The sequence below is a fragment of the Diadema antillarum genome, unplaced genomic scaffold (assembly GCF_040938485.1).
Source record: "Diadema antillarum isolate AM-2024a unplaced genomic scaffold, OU_Dant_1.0 seq00000460_RagTag, whole genome shotgun sequence".
NCBI lineage: Eukaryota > Metazoa > Echinodermata > Echinoidea > Diadematoida > Diadematidae > Diadema > Diadema antillarum.
This window is the reverse complement of record NW_027271431.1, coordinates 2,888,328-2,907,405: the sequence shown is the minus strand read 5'-3', so window position 1 is coordinate 2,907,405 and position 19,078 is coordinate 2,888,328. Positions and strand designations below refer to the sequence as shown.

Sequence of the window (19,078 nt, the reverse complement as noted above, 5' to 3'; positions counted from 1 at the left end):
TCATAGTCCCACGTGTACATCGCCAAACAAGGAAGCTGAATTGAAGTGGTGCTAGGCTGTGGCAAAATGTAAGTCAGTCGGCCACAGTATGCATCGCTGCGCCCCTTCATTGCTGGCCCCAGTCACTACCACTACGTTGTGCCAACTTGTTGTTTGTTGTTGTTGGTGCTTAAAGGCGCGTCATTCAATATTGAATATTTACGCCTTTTATCTCATATATAAAAGAAATTCACACTCATTTTTCGACAACGGAAAGAATAATAATTCCATTGTAATATAAGTAAAATAATAATCATGATTATAATTAAGCGCGGGGAGCAATCTGTACGCATAAAGGTTGAGATAGAGAAAAGCACCTCGTAAAAGGCTCGCAAAATCTGGTCAGCCCGGCTCGGTAATGTTGAGCAGGCTTCTCAGCCGATCGCGCATGACCTAGACCACTCATTTGCAACGAGGGCGCTCCACCCAACACATTATTTTGCGATACAGTTTCCCGATTTGTATACACCATGCAATACAAAACATATTACCTAGCTATAATTCTAAACACAAAATACAAACAGACAAGCCCAATAGCGGGTAAGTGCAGTGCTGTGCTGTGCATCAATGATGTTACGTTATATACTATTCCTCCTGATTATCTTCTCATTAGGTAGAAATAAGAAAATAAGAGAAAAGAACACAGAGGAGATGAAATGAGACTTGACACATCAGTCCCCGATAAATATGTTTCTTGAAAGAAAAAAAAAATCATATTCTGGCATATATGCCCGTGGATTTCAAAAAGAATAAAACACATTCTTGGCGGAGTTCGTCATTTTGGAGCAAATGTTGTAATGTGAGAGCATCAGATGATATCTTTAGACGTTTGCATAAAAACTTTCGTTCTCTGGAGTATTCTTTACAATACATCAGAACATGAGAGATAGTCTCTTGTTCTTTACAAGTATCACATTGTCCATTATCGTGTTTTCCTATTTTACACAAATAATAATTAAGCCTACATTTTCCAAGTCTTAATCGATGTAATACACATTCGTCTTTTCTGTTTTTACAGAATGATTTAAATTTCGTATATGGTGTAGGCTGAATGGTATAAAGATGCCTTCCATGTTGTGAATTTTCCCATCTCGTACACCAGATCCCGGTGTAAAAATTCAGCATATAACCACGTAATTCTGTCACCGTATAAGAGACTTGCAAATCAACTTCTTGGTGTGCGAGTCCTGATTTGGCAAGAGTATCAGCTCTCTCATTACCTGATATTCCACAATGAGAGGGGACCCACTCAAAAAACAAATTTGTGCCTTTTCTATATAAATGTGTAATTTTGCACAGAATTTCAAAAACAACAGAAGAAGAATCTCGATGTTCTATCGCCTGTAATGCAGATAAAGAATCAGTTAAGATCAACACAGGTGTTTGGATTATATGGTTCACTTCTAACCATTCCAGGGCCATTAGGATGGCTATGAGTTCCGATCTGTATACTGAAACGGGAGGGATCCGGAACGCTTTACCATATTTATATTGTGGTACATAAAAAGCAGAAGAAGATACTTTATTCTCTTGTTTGGAAGAACCATCTGTATAAATCGTTAAAAAATTTTTCCTTTCATTATTGATATACTCTAACATCATCTCTCGCAAATCATACTCATTAACATCTTTCTTATTGGCTATTCTTTTCTTAATATAATAAGAAATATGTGGTGCAACCAAGTGCCAAAAAGGAATACCTCTAATACAACTGTTAGAATGTTCAATGCTTTCATCTAAAGTAGTGAATCTCATTGCAACTGGTTCTCTGCCAGCTTTCCAGTGACATGTTTCGTATTGCCAGCAAGGTAACAGGAGTGATTTCAAAGGATGATTCGCATTTTGCGCTTGAATGTGGAATTTAAATGAATCAGTAAAATATTGCCTTCGTAAATCCAGGGGCATCTCCCTACACTCTATTTGGAGTGCATCAGTTGAGGTAGTTACAGCGGCTCCTGTGATGATCTTCAAACATTGATATTGAATTGATTGTAATCTATCCTTTTGATATTTAGGGGCTGAGTCATATACAATACACCCATAATCCAAAATAGATCGAATAAGTGCTCTGTAAACTACAAGTAAAGTTGCTGTATCAGCTCCCCAGTCAGTGCCAGCTAAACTCCTCAGCAAATTCATTCTTTTCTTATATCTTGTTATAATTGATTCTATATTACTCTGCCAGGTTAACTTATAATCAAACCACACACCGAGATATCTAAACTCCTTTTTAACTTCCATGGGCTCAGTACCTAATCTAATACATGCCTTTGGTATTCTTCTGTTGCTAAATACAACAGCACATGACTTCTTCGTTGATAATATCATGCCCCAATTATGGCACCATTCAGATATAAAATCAAGAGCTGTTTGAACTTTCTTCACACAAAAATCAAAATTTTTATTTACACACCATATCACTACATCATCAGCGTACAAGGAGGCATTAACCTTGTTTAGTCCATCATTCAAATCACTCAGCATTATGTTGAATAATGTCGGGCTGATAACACTGCCTTGAGGTAAACCATAGTCAGACACAAATGTATCAGACAAAACGTTGTTAAGCTTAACTTGAATTGTTCTGTTATTCAAAAAACTATGTATCCATGTAATAATTCTTCCACGGAAACCCATCTTTTGCATCTTATAAATAATTGCTTCTCTGTACAACACATCATAAGCTTTTTCAAAATCCAAAAAACAAGATATAACATATTCCTTATTTACCAAACCTTTATGTACATCATTTTCTAAACTAACGATCGCGTCCATTGTGCTTCTATGACTTCTAAAACCAAACTGATTAGGGGATAATAACTGATATTTCTCTATTATCCACAACAATCTGTTATTAATCATACGTTCCATCAACTTACACATCACCGAAGTCAGAGATATTGGTCTGTATGACGAGGGTTTTGATGGGTCTGAGTCTTGTTTCAGAATTGGGTTGATGATTGAATGGGTCCATCCTTGTGGCAGCACAGATGTTTTCCAAATAAGATTGAAAATTCGTAACAAATTATATAAGGCACACTCAGGGAGGTGTGTAATCAAAGGTACCGGTGGTACCGGTGGTGTACTAAGTAGTGCCTGGAAGTACTTTCGTAGTCATATATTGGCTAGTGTAAACATTTAATTTAGGCTATAGAAAAAGTATGTGTATGTCATCTACACTCATCATATTGCTCATCGTGCTCATTTCCTGTTTTAAACAATGTCAATGGTAAAGGATCTAATTTGTATATAAATTAATATAGGAATAACGCATTCCGCGGAGTTGTTTAGGGAGTATGCAGTGCACAAGAGGTTTCTTCTGAGCATGCGCACTCCACACGAGCCAGAGCAGAGGCGAGTGTGGAGTGTGCATGCAAAGAAGAAACCTCGAGTGCACTGCATATCTCTGAACAACGACGGGAAAATGCGTTATTCCTTTTATGAGATGGCTAAGTAATTTCAAACGCGAGGTGAATATACCTTGTATGAGAAAGAAATAATGAAATAAATCAAATATCAAAGATTTTGAAATTGTACTTACCGTTGGAAAATGGTCCAGAGTAGGCTTTCTCCGAGATTATCCCAGCTTGTGCCGAATACTAAGTAACTGTGGATTAGACAATTTGGGTGCGCGAAAATCCCACGGGCGTGCAGGGATAGACACTTTTCGCGAATGATCACGTGGTACGCTTTGACCAATCAGCAAGCTGGAAATTACTTGGCCATCTTATAATGCTAACTAACCCTTGCTAAACTAACCATTAACTGTTAGGGGTCTAGTCTATTCTCTGATAGTGAAATAATTCATGTAACACAAGCCACATATTGTTTCCCCACTAAACACCCTAAAATTCATTTTAATGCTGCAATGTTTTTCTCTTATTGAGAGGATTATTTTTTTCATCTTAACAGCCTTTTTAGAGATAATCAAGGAGAGAATATTGTAAGTTTATACTGACTTGAATAGAGTAAAACACTCTGTTTGCAGCAGGCTTTGCACAGGGTGCCTTTTTGCGGCAGGGCATTTCATTCATTCGATTTAAAGGCCCAATCAGATCAGGTGTTGCTTCCCCTAACACTTGCGAGTAACTCCTGCTTGTGTTCTTAAGTGGGACTAAGCACACATGATGTTCATTTAATAGCTGTTGATGAATGAAAGTGCCCCTGCCAGAAATAGGCACCCTGCTGGCATGCTAACTGGGTGTATTTTACTCTTGGTCAATTTGCAAATGTCTGTCTATGACTGTCAATCTCAATCTCTTCAATAAAGAATATAAGTTTACATGTCTGATCTCTCCTCACAACCTGCAGCCATGGAATTTTACAGAAATACCTAGTGTCAGCTGCTCCTTAAAGTTATCTTGAGATGATATATGTTGTAATTGTGTTTCACAATGAGATGGGCAAATTAGTTCATTATCCAACTTTTTCATGTTGTGAGATGTATCAACATTGCACTTTAAAGGGACTGTACAGTACTGGTTGAGGTAGGAATTCATGTTTTGAACATTCTTAAGTGAGATAATGAAAAGCCTCTTCTGAAATATGAAAGAGCGTGTAATTTTAAGAAGGATTCAACGTTTGTTTGATGAAAATTGGTTTTCAAATGGCCGAGATATCCAAAAAAGTGCTAATAATAAAAGGCGACATGCCCCAACTTTATAAGTATCTCTTTGTTTCACCTTGGTTTTGGATATCTCAGCCATTTCAAAACCGATTTTCATCAAACAAACTTTTGATACCCCTTTGAACTGCATGCTCTTTGACATCTCATAGAGTGGTTTCTGAATATCTCACAAAACGTTAAAAGCTAAATCTTCACCTCGACCAGAACTGTAAATTCCAAATTTTCACATAAGATTTACATTTCTAAGCCCAGTTCTATATGATATTCACAATGAACATTCATGAAGATTCTCAAAGTTATCACAAACTGGCCCCAAACTTCTCACTGCAGACAAGCGTGGTTAAAAGACCGTCATTATAAGAGACCCATCCCATCACAGACCTTCCCAAAATGAGACTGGTAATCCTCGACGACTACAGCAAGGCCAGTGAGTGGGCTGCCAAGTATGTCCGCAACAGGATCCTGGAGTTCAACCCATCTGCAGACAAGTACTTTGTACTGGGACTGCCGACAGGTAAGGGCACCAGCAGACAGTTAATACCGTCACTGCTTGATTATCCCGCAAGATAGGAAGATCCCCAAGCTTAGCAAGAGGTCCATTCTAACATGTGCACTGTTGTTTTGTTGATCTCACAAAATCCTCTACTTTTCTTTCACTCATTCAGATTTTCATTTGACAGTGCTCTTTACCAATTGCAGCTTGGTTGCAAAAAGAATTATTAGTCAGTCTGACTTGATGTCTCTTCTCATGATGACAAAATATCAGCAGCATTCTAGGGCTGTATATCATATGCCATGTATTTTACAGTGTTTTATTCAAATGCAAGTTGGATGCTGTTCACAAATTTAACAACAAGTGAAGCTATTAACGCTGATCCCAAAATGAATGCAATGTGCATGTGTACTAAATATTCTCTGATTGTTACTGTCTCAGGTACATTCCCATGATCACTAATTTAACCAAGTCCTGATTCATGAGAAATTAGATGCACTTTATAATATAATATGGCGTATACAGTATTTGAGCTTTGCATTTCCATTTAATTGTCCCCGCCGAACGAGTTCGAGCAGGGGACTATGAAACGGGCTCCGTACGTGTGTGTGTCCGTGTGTCCGTCCGTCCGTCCGTCCGTCCGTCCGTGTGTGCGTCCGTGTGTGCGTCCATGTGTGATCGAAATCTTCAATTTGCTACTTCTCTGTCATTTATGAGCCAATTTTGATTCTGTTTGCTTTATATGATAGCACTACATGGGAGCTTTGAAACTTCTACACAGAATTTCAGTCGTGACCTTTGACCTTGACCTTTGACCTATATTGTACATTTTGCTACAAAATGCTACTCCTTCGCCATTTCTAACCCGATTTCGATTCCATTTGCTTTATGTGATGGCACTAGGTGAGGGCTTCAAAACTTCTACACAGAATTTTGACCTTTGACCTTGATTTTTGACCTGTATTGTACATTTTGCTACAAAATGCTACTCCTTCGTCATTTCTAACCCGATTTCGATTCCGTTTGTTTTATGTGATGGCACTAGGTGAGGGCTTCAACACTTCTACACAGAATTTTGACCTTTGACTTCTTTGACCTTTGACCTTGATTTTTTGACCTATATTGTACATTTTGCTACAAAATGCTACTCCTTCGCCATTTCTAACCCGATTTCGATTCCGTTTGCTTTATGTGATGGCACTAGGTGAGGGCTTCAACACTTCTACACAGAATTTTGACCTTTGACTTCTTTGACCTTTGACCTTGATTTTTTGACCTGTATTGTACATTTTGCTACAAAATGCTACTCCTTCACCATTTCTAACCCGATTTCGATGCCGTTTGCTTTATGTGATGGCACTAGGTGAGGGCTTCAAAACTTCTACACAGAATGTTGACCTTTGACTTCTTTGACCTTTGACCTTGATCTTTTGACCTATATAGTACACTTTGATACTAAATGCTACTTCCGGCGGGGACATATTTTACGCACCGCGTAATTTCTACTTTTCCTTGTTTGGAATTATAATTGTATTCATTTCTATGCTACAGTGAATGAGATGTTATAAGATAGAAGACAAATTAAGCTGAAACTTTAAGACATGTGAAGTCATCATGATTTAAGAAACAGAAATTTGTTAAATTATTAAACAGAATCATCCCCAGAGAGTAAATTGTTTTGACTGGAACCCATCCTGCAGAACAAGCAGCCTTTTATGTAATTGTGTAAAATATGACCATAAGTGGTGAGTTGTGACCTCTTGTCAATAAACTACACTTCTGTGGCACTCCGTCAGTGTGTGGAATAAGACCATGAGTGATTAGTTATGACCTATTGGCACTCTGTCAGTGTCTCAAATTACAGCTGTAGAAATATGGCCAATTCAGCTCCTTCACTGTTTTCTTTATTTGCTTACCTCACAAAATTACTGAAAATTCTTGTCAATTTTCTTGAATCTGCATCATACTGACTGTGTTGAGAGTGTGTATGTTTATGTATTTCCATATAAAGAATAGGCCCTACTAAAGAAACATTAAAAAATCCCTTTGCCCCTTTAGGCAGCACTCCCATTGGAATGTACAAGAAGCTGATTGAATTCCACAAAGGGGGGGCGCTGTCTTTCCGATATGTGAAAACTTTCAACATGGACGAGTATGTAGGTGAGTACTTGCATGTCATTAGATTCATGATTTTGTCAGTAAGATGTCAATTTAGAGGTTTCATTTTTTGAATGCCTACATGCAAAATCAATCCCATTGAAGAATTGCACAAATGTGTGTCAAAGTTAATTGCAAATCATTCAAAATGTATGCATTTGCGAGCATAAAACATTGCCATGGAAGATAAAGATTGTATAATTTATAGATATGTGATGTCAGCATAAATGTTTATGAGCAAGTACATGACAGAGTATGACCTGTGTTTCTACTTGAATTCATCATAAAAGATGAAAATTGAACAGAAAAATTCAAATCTTTTAATCAATTATTCTTTGTGTGTATGTGTTTGAACAGCTTATACCCTCCAAAGAAATACAGAGGAAACTACTGAAATATCCTCTATGTGGTAAGCAAAGCTTGATATCTGTCGATAATCAGACTTTTGAGTGGTGGTATTATCATCCACAGGCTTGCCTCGAGACCACCCTGAGAGCTACCACTCCTTCATGTGGGACCACTTCTTCAAGCACATTGACATCCTGCCCGAGAATGTCCACATCCCTGACGGCAACGCCAAGGACCTGGATGAAGAATGTCTGAACTACGAGAAGGCGATCTCCGAGGCGGGCGGGGTGGAACTCTTTATAGGAGGTTTGTTTTGTCTTTATCCTCCTTTACAAACATTTGCTACATATATGGTGAGTCACCTGTTATTGTCCAGCTAGTTTTGATTCTTACCTGACCATTCTGTAAATCTGCTATTATATGGGAGACAAGAATCAGGACCTCCAATCAGACTGCATCTCTTGGGGAGTTTTCCTCAAAGGGCGAGGCCATGCTAGTATTCTAGTATACAGCGTATTTGGAGATGAAATTTTGTCTGCTGAATGTCTTTTGTCATATGTGAGTTTGTATAATTGTTTTGTGCATTTGTACAATATTTTGATCTATTACAGTCACTTTTTGTGTCTTCTATTTCTGGTATGCAATTTAGACATCACATTCTGTCCAACTGATGGGTCACTGTGGTTCTACACCACCTCTAAGCTTGAGACTTTTGATTTGTTTCTGTGTACTGTAAAACATGATATATTCGCGGCATGAAATTTTCGCGAATTGGAGCCGACAGCCTTTTTCGTGGCATGAAATTTTCGCGAATTGCTTCTGGCATTCAGTGTATGTAGTGTAGACAAAAGCTTTCGCGTGCATTTTAATTTCGCGAATTTTGGCACTCGCGAAATTCGCGAAATTAAAATGCACGCGAAAATTCCTCGTTTTACAGTACTCACATTCCTTATAGGAGCTTTTTGTGATCTTTGAAACCTGACAGTCCTTGTTAAACTTGCCCCAAACCATACTCGGAGTTTTTCATGTTCTCTGCCGTTGCAGTAAATTTTCTTGCTTTTGAAATTTGTTTTCTTGAAATTATTGCAGTAGATTGTTCAAGTTCTAATTAACTCTTATGTATGCTGCAATGATATAGTGAGATGATTTACCCATGTGTCACATTTGTAGGCTAGAACTTGAAAGGTATCCTACTCCTATTTTACCTTTGTTTACTTCCTCAGGAATTGGGCCAGATGGTCACATAGCTTTCAATGAGCCAGGGTCTAGTCTTGTCTCCAGGACAAGGGTCAAGACGCTGGCCCAAGACACCATCATTGCCAATGCCCGCTTCTTTGACAACGATATCAGCAAGGTGCCAACCATGGCTTTGACTGTGGGTGTAGGCACAGTGATGGAGTCCAAGGAGGTGAGTGTCTGTCTGTCTGTCTGTCTGTCTGTCTTTATCTTCATATGTCTTTGTCACTCTCCTTCAATATGAAAGCATTTCTCTCTGTTTCAATCCAAGGATCCACCATGCAATATTGCGCTTTGATCAGTTACAGGTGTTGTTTATCATTGCAAAAACGGTAGGACCTGAGAATCCCTTGCAACCCCTTGTCCCTATCTATGAAGATCCCTTGTCCCTATCTATGAAGATCCCTTGTCCCTATATATGAGAATCCCTTGTCCCTATCTATGAAGATCCCTTGTCCCTATCTCTGAGAATCCCTTGTCCCTATCTATGAGAATGGCTTGTCCCTATCTCAGAGAATCCCTTGTTCATATCTCTGAGAATCCCTTGTCCTTATCTTTGAGAATCCCTTGTTCATATCTCTGAGAATCCCGTTCCCTATACAATGAAACCCCGTTATAACGAGGTCCATGGGACCGGCGATATTACCTCGTTATATCCGGTACCTCGTTATATCCGTACGCATAAAAAACAAAGAAAAACATAAGCAGGACATCATATACCCATAAATGAAACTGTATAACGACATCCTTTGCGTTGTTATTACACAATTATGGATCATTATTATTGAGAGAATAAAGGGAAATTATTTGTGAATTAGACGAAAAAGTAGGGGCTGAAATGAGTTAAATCTTAATTGTAATAATTCTTGTTTGTGAAGTTTTTCTTAACACCAGCGCAGATAGAGTAACATACAGGCCTTGTTTACCGTAACTTGCGAGGTATTTTTACGCTTGTAGTGCCCAGCGAGAATGCGATGATTTAATGAATCATTTCGGCTGTTATCTTGTACCACGTATGATCGTTGCGCCGGAAGGGATTAAAAATGCGTTCTTTATTTTCTTCCCAAAAATCTCTTCGCGTATTGTACATCTGTTCTTGAAAAATATGCGACAGGATTGAATGTGGAAGGTTGTGATCCTTTTTACGCAAATCTTTACCTGGTAGACCTTTCTGAAAGAAAGAAAAATCTTCTTTGTGAAGTGCAGTGTTAAAATTGTAATAATGAACAAACCCATATTTATTCAAACTAATAAATGCGTCGGTTTCTTTTTCTGATTCAGGTTAGCATGTGTCATTCAACTTTTTTACGCTACTTTCATCTGGCGAGATCGCGATGATTTCAGGGTAACATACATGCGTTGGATACCGTTAACTTGCAAGGTATTTTACGCTGTTAGTGCCCAGCGGGAATGCGATAATTTCATGAATCATTTCGGCTGTAATTTTATACAATGTATGATCGTTGCGTCCGAAGGGATTAAAAATGCGTTCTTTATTTTCTTCCGAAAATATCTGCGCGATTTGTACATTGATTCCGTTCTTGAACTGTTAAATGCGTTTGTTTCTATTTCCGAACACCGATTAAGTTATTCAACTATCTTTTACGCTACGGTCACCCGGCGAGATTGCGATTATTTCACCAGTTATTTCGGCTTCAATCACACACACTCATACTAAAATTATCAGATAAATACTAAATACTAAATAAATGTGTTGGTTTCTTTTTCTGAACACCGATTAAGTAGGTTAACATGCGTTATTCAAATTTTTTTAGTAATTTCACGCTACTGTCACTCAGCGGGATCGCGATGATTTCATTAATTATTTCGGCTTTAATCATACACACTCATATTTGCTATTCAGCAAAAGAACTGGAATTCAGAACTAAAAACGGAAAGGATATAGTGATGAGTTGCACACGCATTCTAATTGTCCATTTTTTGCCACAAGTGTCGCTACATGAAAAGTTTTTGAATGCGTTATCTTTTTTTTTCGCTTCGTCACACACGCGTATCTCGCGAAAAAGAAAATTGAATGATTGTGTTTAATAATTCAGTAGGAACATCGGAAGGCATTCTTGTGTCTTATTGCGTGGTTTAGAAGAAAAAAAATGGAAGGAACGGTTCTCTGCAAAACGGGAAAAAGACGTGGATAGCGTGAATTCGGTTTTCAATGTTTCGTTTGTCGCGTGTTTGAAAGCGACAATTTAGTCAAGAAATGGAACCTCGTTATATCCGATCAAATTGCTTATGTTTTTCTTTATCATGATGCACCGAAATTGTCCTCGTTATAACCGGAATCTCGTTATAACCGAACTCGTTATAACCGATTCGTTCTGCCATTGGTTTGCATGCATAGGAAAATGGGACCGACGCGATCACCTCGTTAAAAGCGGTTCCTCGTTATAACCGAACTCGTTATAACGGGGTTTCACTGTATTTGAGAATTCCTTGCTACTCTCTCTAAGAATCCCTTGTCCCTATATCTTAGTCCCTATCTCTGAGAATGCCTTGTCCCTATCTGTGAGAATGCTTTGTCTGTCCCTACCAGGTCATGATTCTCATCACTGGGGCCCACAAGGCCTTTGCCCTCTACAAGGCTATCGAGGAAGGTGTCAGCCACATGTGGACTGTCTCTGCCTTCCAGCAGCACCCACGCACCATATTCGTCGTCGACGAGGATGCCACCCTAGAGTTGCGAGTCAAAACGGTGAAGTACTTCAAGAGTCTCATGTACGTCCACAACAAGCTGGTGGAGGACTCCCCCGACCTGCCGGAGGTCAAGCGTCAGAAGAAGAAGTAGCCACGCATCGCAGCAATGTCATCAGCTCTGATAGCACTTGGCCTTACCAAGACTCATGCAAACAAAGTCTGTCTACTGGACTTGCTTGCAGCTTAGTCCGTCATACAGTTTGTTTGTATATGTATGTGTGTTTGTGTGTGTGTGTGTGTGTGTGTGTGTGTGTGTGTGTGTGTGTGTGTGAATTTGTGTGAATTTGCGTAGGTCTCATGTGAGATTGTGTGATAAATTCTGCTCGAGTATTGTAGAAATTATCAACTTCCCATCCATCTAGTTTGTCGATATGTGACGGACCAACCCGAGAGTCCATGGCATATTTGGATTAGAAATGCTTCCAAAGCGAAATAGATTCTGACAAGTGAGTGGTATCCCCTGATATTACATGGCCACTTTACATCCAGCGATGACAAAAGTCTGAAAGCACCACCAAAGATATCCAAATGTACCATTCCAAACTGACAGGTTATCATAAATGCTGAGTGGCGAGGACACTCGTGCAGTAGCAGTACTATACCTACAGGTGTTTGAAGTCTTCTAACAGACGTCGCGTCGATCAATGACTTCCGTTTTGCCACCTGGTGAAAACGGGCAGCATGCACAGTACTCGTCCAGTTGTTATCACTTTGCTGTGCAGTTTGAACAAGTAGTGATGTGCCATGTTTCATTCATCTTTTGTCAGTTCTCCAATGTTCCAGATGATATGACATCATGTCCATCAAGGACATGTAGCAACCACAAGATAAAATCCTAATCTATTCTATATTTAGTCATGGGAACATGTTATCTGTATGTAGCAGGGTGAATTACGCTAAACATTCCCACTGACTACAGCTGTGATATCAGCAGTAAAGTCAGGATTTCAAACCAACAGTATTTTTTGAGTGTTGTACATCAACACTGGAAACGTGTTTATCGATTGAAAAATAACTTTTTGTTTATTTTCAGTGTTCCTTGATATGAAATACACAATCTTGTGAGCATTTCCTTTTAATCACAGTCTGTGTTTTGGGCTGTTTTTTGCTTTTTCTATCTCTCCAAGCAAAAGCCTGTAATTGCCACTGGCTGTCGATTGAAATACAATTTACTGTTTTGGGACCCTATAACTTGCCATGTAATTTATTTGTACACACTCTTGTAGTTTGGATGACTAACATGAAATATAGCCTTGGTATTAGGACACTTTGTACATGTCATATTTGGTTGTTTTCTTCTGTGCTCTTTTCTTATCTTGACCCATTGCTTTGATTATATTTCATTTCAAGAAAATGGGTGTCTAAAAAAATTGCATTATGAGGTCACAGGTGCATGATTCCACATCGTACGCAATCACTCAACAAACAGCACAGCTAAATTTCATTTGTGTCACAAGGTTTAGATTAAGCATGTTCTTAATTAAGCACAATACGCACGTGAGCGATGGCTTGGGTCAGCTAAATAAGCGTTCTGTGTGAATCAACAATGTGTTGAAACATTTCCCCCATTTCAATTCATTTTTGCTCTTTGTTTTGCCGTATTTGATGCTTGATCAAGACCAGTGCATGATTTCCAGGTCTTAAAATCACTGTTTATTTTCATCTTGCATTTTTATGAGATGTGTGCAGATGTAGTGTCTTATTCATTTGTCACTGTTCACTTAGTAATGTCATTCAGCATTAGCATTGCTTGATGTGTCTTGTGTTCAAACACAAGCATGTGGGGCTGTTACAACAGTAAGTAGATCAAAATTTCATCTTACTTTTGATATGATGAGGTTATGTTATGCATAGGTTCTGCACATTTTTAGGTGTTCCCAAGGTTTTGCTTTAGTTTTTTTTTTTTCCAGAGGACTACACCTGACAAAGGGGCTCTTAATTCAATCATGAATGAATGAGAATGTCTGAAAAAAGTGTATGTAATTACAAGTATCAGACAGTTGTGACAGTTACAATGTCAGTAAGTCAACATAATCCACAGAGCGTCAGACTACTTTAAAACCAGAAATTTTTGCAAACATGAAATTTTCATGAATTTTGTGAGGAGCTAAGATTCACAAAATTAAAATGCACGCAAATATTTTTGTCCACACAATGCACTGAATGCCAATCACCAATTTGCGAAAGTTTCATGTCGCAAAAAAAGGCCGTCGGCTCCAATTCACATAAGTATCATGCCGCTAATGTTTCTGGCTTTACAGGAGCTAGTTTGGTCACATGGCCATGATGTCTTGTGAAAAAATTACTTCATTGACTTGGCATAAGGTTATTTCCTTCCTTTGTTGGAGAGGCGAGTGGTAAGTCTCTTCAACAGACACATAGAATGAAATGTGTCTGCTAAAGAGATATAAATCAAAGGTATTGTTATGCCCTGAAAACTCAGACTTTTATGCAAATAGGATCAGTCACACGACCAAGATACAATGTATCTAGCGTGTTGGGTCACCACAAAACAGTTCATCAGATGACAGAGACGCTTGGGCAATAGCATTCTCAATCAGAGTTTGCTCAACTGTTCACTTACCTTCTACTCTTCTTTCAGTATGTGGGAATAAGAAAAATGTCTTCTGGGTGTCTTCAGAGATCCTTACATCTTTACTTACAAATTGCAGGTTGTCAGGTTATCCAATCTGATATTATTCTGGGGCAAGTAGGTATATGTAATACAGTGCACTCCCGTTATAACGAACACGGTTATAACGAAATTCCGGTTACAACGAAGTTAAAATTCATGCCACAACATTATCCACTCTATGTATTTTTATTGTGTATTTGTTCGGTTATAACGAAATTCCGGTTACAACGAAGTTAAAATTCATGCCACAACATTATCCACTCTATGTATTTTTATTGTGTATTTGTTCGGTTATAACGAAATTTCGATATAACAAAAGAAAACAGCCGGTCCCAAGGACTTCGTTATAACAGGAGTCCACTGTACGTTATGCTGCTATCAGTTGAAACACACCGAGAAGAAAATTGTCAAAAGCCCACACTACTAGAGGGCTGGTTATAATCTAGAAATTTGATGTCATATATTGTAGGGAGCTTTTGATGTCATCTATCGTAGGGAACGCATTAACATGGCATATTTAACTTTTTTTACTACATTAAATGGTGCATTGCCCCTTTCTTCTTGTGTTCTCTGTCAACACATAAATGTACCTTTTTTTTTTCTTTTGCACATATGTACAATGTATATGCTTTCATTCCACACACACTGCTATGTATGGTTAGACAAGGTGATTTTGGATCCCTGTAAAAGTCCAGACAGTCTGATATACAATGTATATGCCAAGAATCTCACAGAGTTTTGTGAGGTGTAAATGTTATAGGTGATGAGATTAATATTTAAGTGAATGTAGACATTTTTTTATGTGGAAAAAAAAAAAGAAGAGGCAATGATGGTAAAATTTGTATTTGACAAGGCGTGGGTTTTGTTGTTTTGCATAATACATATTGGTCAAATCATGCAATTTCTTTGTCCAGAGTTTGACAATAAAAAACATATTATCTTTCAAAACAGTTTACACAATGAATTTGTTATTCTTTGCAGGTGTCTCTGTCCTGATGCAGTGAAGTGTATTTCCCTGTATGCTGTGTGCTTAAATGTGACCCATTGTCACAACAGTCTGATAGAGTATTACTAAGTAATCAAGCATCAAATTTCTGATTGTGGTATTTCTGAATTCCAAAGCTTTTCAATGGTATATGTCTCACTACTTCACAAGATCAGCCTTGAAAAGCAGATGTGGACTGGTCATGAGAGCGAATAATGCAGACATAATTAGGAAAATATTTACAAAGAGTAAGTCGGTTTTAGGGAAAAACTTATTGCTGAAAATGTTTCACACAAAAATATAATTCATTAATATTTTTCAATTAATTTTTAATGAAATTAAAATGCAGATCCATTTACACTAAACCTTTCTGTTCTTTTCGGATGAACTTTGTTGAAACAATTTGGATTGACTGTACTAGAGATAGCTTTCAGCACTTTCCATTAATCTGTGTTCATTCATTCCAATACATCTGTGCAAACTTCTGATGAGTGCTTAAGAAAACAAATCACAGAAATAATTAACACTTTCATTTCAAAACATCTTGGAAGACCATTGAATATTTGAAGGAACTTGCTAAACTATACACCTTTAGATTTCTGGAAAAGTCTGAATTAATTATCATGATTTTTTCGATAAAATTGCCATTTTTCTCAGCCGAAGGTCTGCATCTCACAGGGTAATGTCGTGGTGGGTCCAAAAATGATGAAGAAGAAAAAAAGAACTATGAAGGAAGAAAATCATTTACATTCACCACCATGTTTCTACAAAGTATCTTTCTGGCATGTCTGCGGCCACTCTGGTGTGAAGTCTAACCTGTGATGGACGCGGGTGACTTCACTCCCCAAATCTGCTAATTACTAATACAATTCAGTATCAGGTCTTCTGCATCATACATAATTATGAAGCCATTCAACTCCACACATTCATCACTACCATGACCCCGTTTACAGTGCGGGGCTGGGCCGAGCCGCGGCCGAGCCCAGCCTCAATTGCGGGGCCGAGCCCCGCAATTTTGTCCGTTTACACTGCCCGGCTCGGCCGCGCTTTTAATTCAAACCTTTCAATATTTTGTCATAGTGGTGCTCTGCTTGTAAACAAACGCAATTTGGTATAGTCTGGTTTTCAGACCCTTTGCCAACTGGATTCCGTGGCGACAAAGTCGCCATTCGGGCAAAGGCCTTTGCCGAAGGAAAAATCCTTTGCAGGACAAAACCACCTTAAACTATACTAGTTTTCGACGTTGAGGGGGTTAATATCCTGAATAACGAAATAGTACGGGCAGAGGGTTTGGAAGCCAGACTAAGATTGGCCGCGCATTTGGCCCAGTTTGCGTTTACACTGAGAAAAGGCCGCGGCTCGGCCACGGCCGAGACCACCTCCAGAGCGTGGCCAAATGCGCGGCCAATTTTGGCCCCGCATTTGGCCCTTTGCGCGTTTACACTGAAATGAAGGCAGGCTCGGCCACTGCTCGGCCGCTGCTTGGCCGCGGCCGAGCCTTGCACTGTATACGGGGTCCAAGTTCGAGTGAGAGAGGTCATTATTGAGGTCACACAAGAAGTTAAGAGAACTGCTGAGTTGTACATGATGGTATAAATGCTCCAAAGTGTATTTATTTTTTTCATCTGCACTGGAAGACAGTCCATTACAAGTGATAGAAGTTGTAAATCGGGATACATGGTTCCAGTGATCACCTCCCGAATGTGCCAGAGTTTCTGATGTCATCCACACAGTGTCACATAGTGAGCACAAAAGGCCGACGTTAGACGTGGAGTTGGGTCATCTGTTCTATCCCAGGCAGACCACAGCATGTATCTCTTTGTCTCCCAACACACTCCGGTATAGAAAGATCATACGACTTTACATTGCATGCATCAATCAGCACTATGTATAGAGCCCTTGAACAATTTCACACCTCGTGTTGTCAAGGTAGTGCAATATTTCATAACAGTTTTTCTCTTCCTTTAATGTGAATTGTGTCGAAGTTTAATTAGCATAAATAATTCCTGTAGACAGAATACCGACTTGGAGGGCATTCTTTCAAATACATTCCTTCATAGGAAAAAATATACCCCTTCCCCCCCCCATGACTTCATATTAATGGGAATGTCAACTTGCAGTTATTTCAAGCATGCCTTACAACTTGCACAATATTCAAATTTCCCCACTTCTACCAACTTACAATAATGCACACCATTGCATTCCTTATATTTCTAATTCGTCTACCCTGACTGGACTGCTTTACTTCAGTTAGTTGTGAGCCTCTATAAAGCTAAAAGAACATAAATGCTTTTTCTGGTGAGTAATCAAGTTGAAAGGCAGCAATTCAAAAATTAGAAATGGCATCAGAGACCCATAAAATCATGTGAGTTTTCCACTACATGTCTAACTACCCTCGATGGTAACGTTGTTTCACAGCTGTGGAGAGACAACAATTATTTATTCTCACTTGAATTCAATCAGAGCTATAACTTCACTGCACCAACAACACAGCCTGGGCTGGTGATAATGCAGCGTCGACAAGATTGCAAGTGCCACACTAATTATACCTGGATCTAGTGACAACCTGTGATAAAAGCACAAGAATACACTTCTAGCCTGTTATTCTGGGGCAGTGTTTAGCTCAAATTGGGTTTCGATGCTAATACATATAGAATTGGGTCAGAAAGGAAACTATGACACAGCTTACATTAAATAATAATGTGTTAGCACTGAGTTTCAACTCTTAAAAATCCATGTACTACAATATCATGTATCTTTCAATGAAATCTCATTCTCATATATGATTTCAGGGTTTTATCCCTTTAGAACAAAGAAAAATCAAAATTGATGAAAGCAAATGGAAAATAATGCAACTTAATTCACAAGAATAAATATGTCTACTTGCAACAAGCAAATTCAAAATTACGTTTAAACATTGAACATCACCTGTAGCATTTATAAAGCACAGGACTTTGTAGAATGACAGAAGAGTTCAACTAGTCATATTTTGAGTGGAGTTAAGCACTTCTAGCACTAAAGCTTCTTGTATAAAGCTTTTAATCATCCATGACTTGATCATACTGTAGATGTACGTTATATTCAAAAGGACTGATTGACTGCATGAACAAATAGTCGCCTCGGTCTTGCCGATCACCACCTTCAATCCCTTTAACAAGATGTAAAATGTGAATTTGTCTCATGTCTACATTCCAATCATGATTTTGATGAGGATCATTTCAAAGTTCCTCATTCCACTGGTATCTCACAGGTCACATACATCATATCACCTCGTTACAGGAGTATGAAGCCTCATCATCATAATTATTAGGGAGCTTAAGATTTTAGACGCGCAGACGTTCAAAGGAAAAAAACATGTTCTGAGCGTGCGCAGTAGCGCGCGTAAAGTCAATCTATTTTTAGCTTGCGTCGCCTGAGTTTTTCACTACGCGTACTGGGCTATTTTCACGTCCGCACAGTTTGTGACGTAGAGAGCTTCTTCATGCACTGATCATATGGGGGCGCGATTTCATTTTTTATAAGTTGCGTCCCAGCGTAATCTAAAGCTACTTTTCCACACGACGCAGGGAGAGAACATCCAGCGCAAGCGTCGGCTCAAACGTCCGCGCGTCAAAATCTAAAGCTCCCTATTGTCAAGGACAAGAGTAGAGTATAGAAGTTGTTCTCTGGGTGGCAACTCGGGCTCATTTCTGACAATCACTACACAACTGTTTTAGTGTTTTCAGTAACCGTGACATGAGCAAAAGAACACCAGTTGCCCATGCGCTCAACTCCAACCTTTCTTATATCTATCAATTTGAAGTGCCACTGAGAGTATGGCAGGTTATTTTCCAACTTTTGGGGGAT

At 38.8% G+C, this 19,078-nt stretch overlaps 1 protein-coding gene across 1 annotated transcript; it reads left to right on the top strand.

Moving 5' to 3' along the window:
• Positions 1–52: 52 nt before the first annotated feature.
• LOC139733044 (glucosamine-6-phosphate deaminase 2-like) lies at positions 53–11,817 on the top strand. Its single transcript, XM_071643889.1, has 6 exons — positions 53–68; positions 4,997–5,180; positions 7,218–7,319; positions 7,788–7,970; positions 8,888–9,072; positions 11,452–11,817. Exons 2-6 carry the CDS (start codon positions 5,057–5,059, stop codon positions 11,701–11,703), a joined length of 846 nt encoding a protein of 281 aa, XP_071499990.1. The 5' UTR covers positions 53–68; positions 4,997–5,056; the 3' UTR covers positions 11,704–11,817.
• The last annotated feature ends 7,261 nt before the right edge of the window (positions 11,818–19,078 follow it).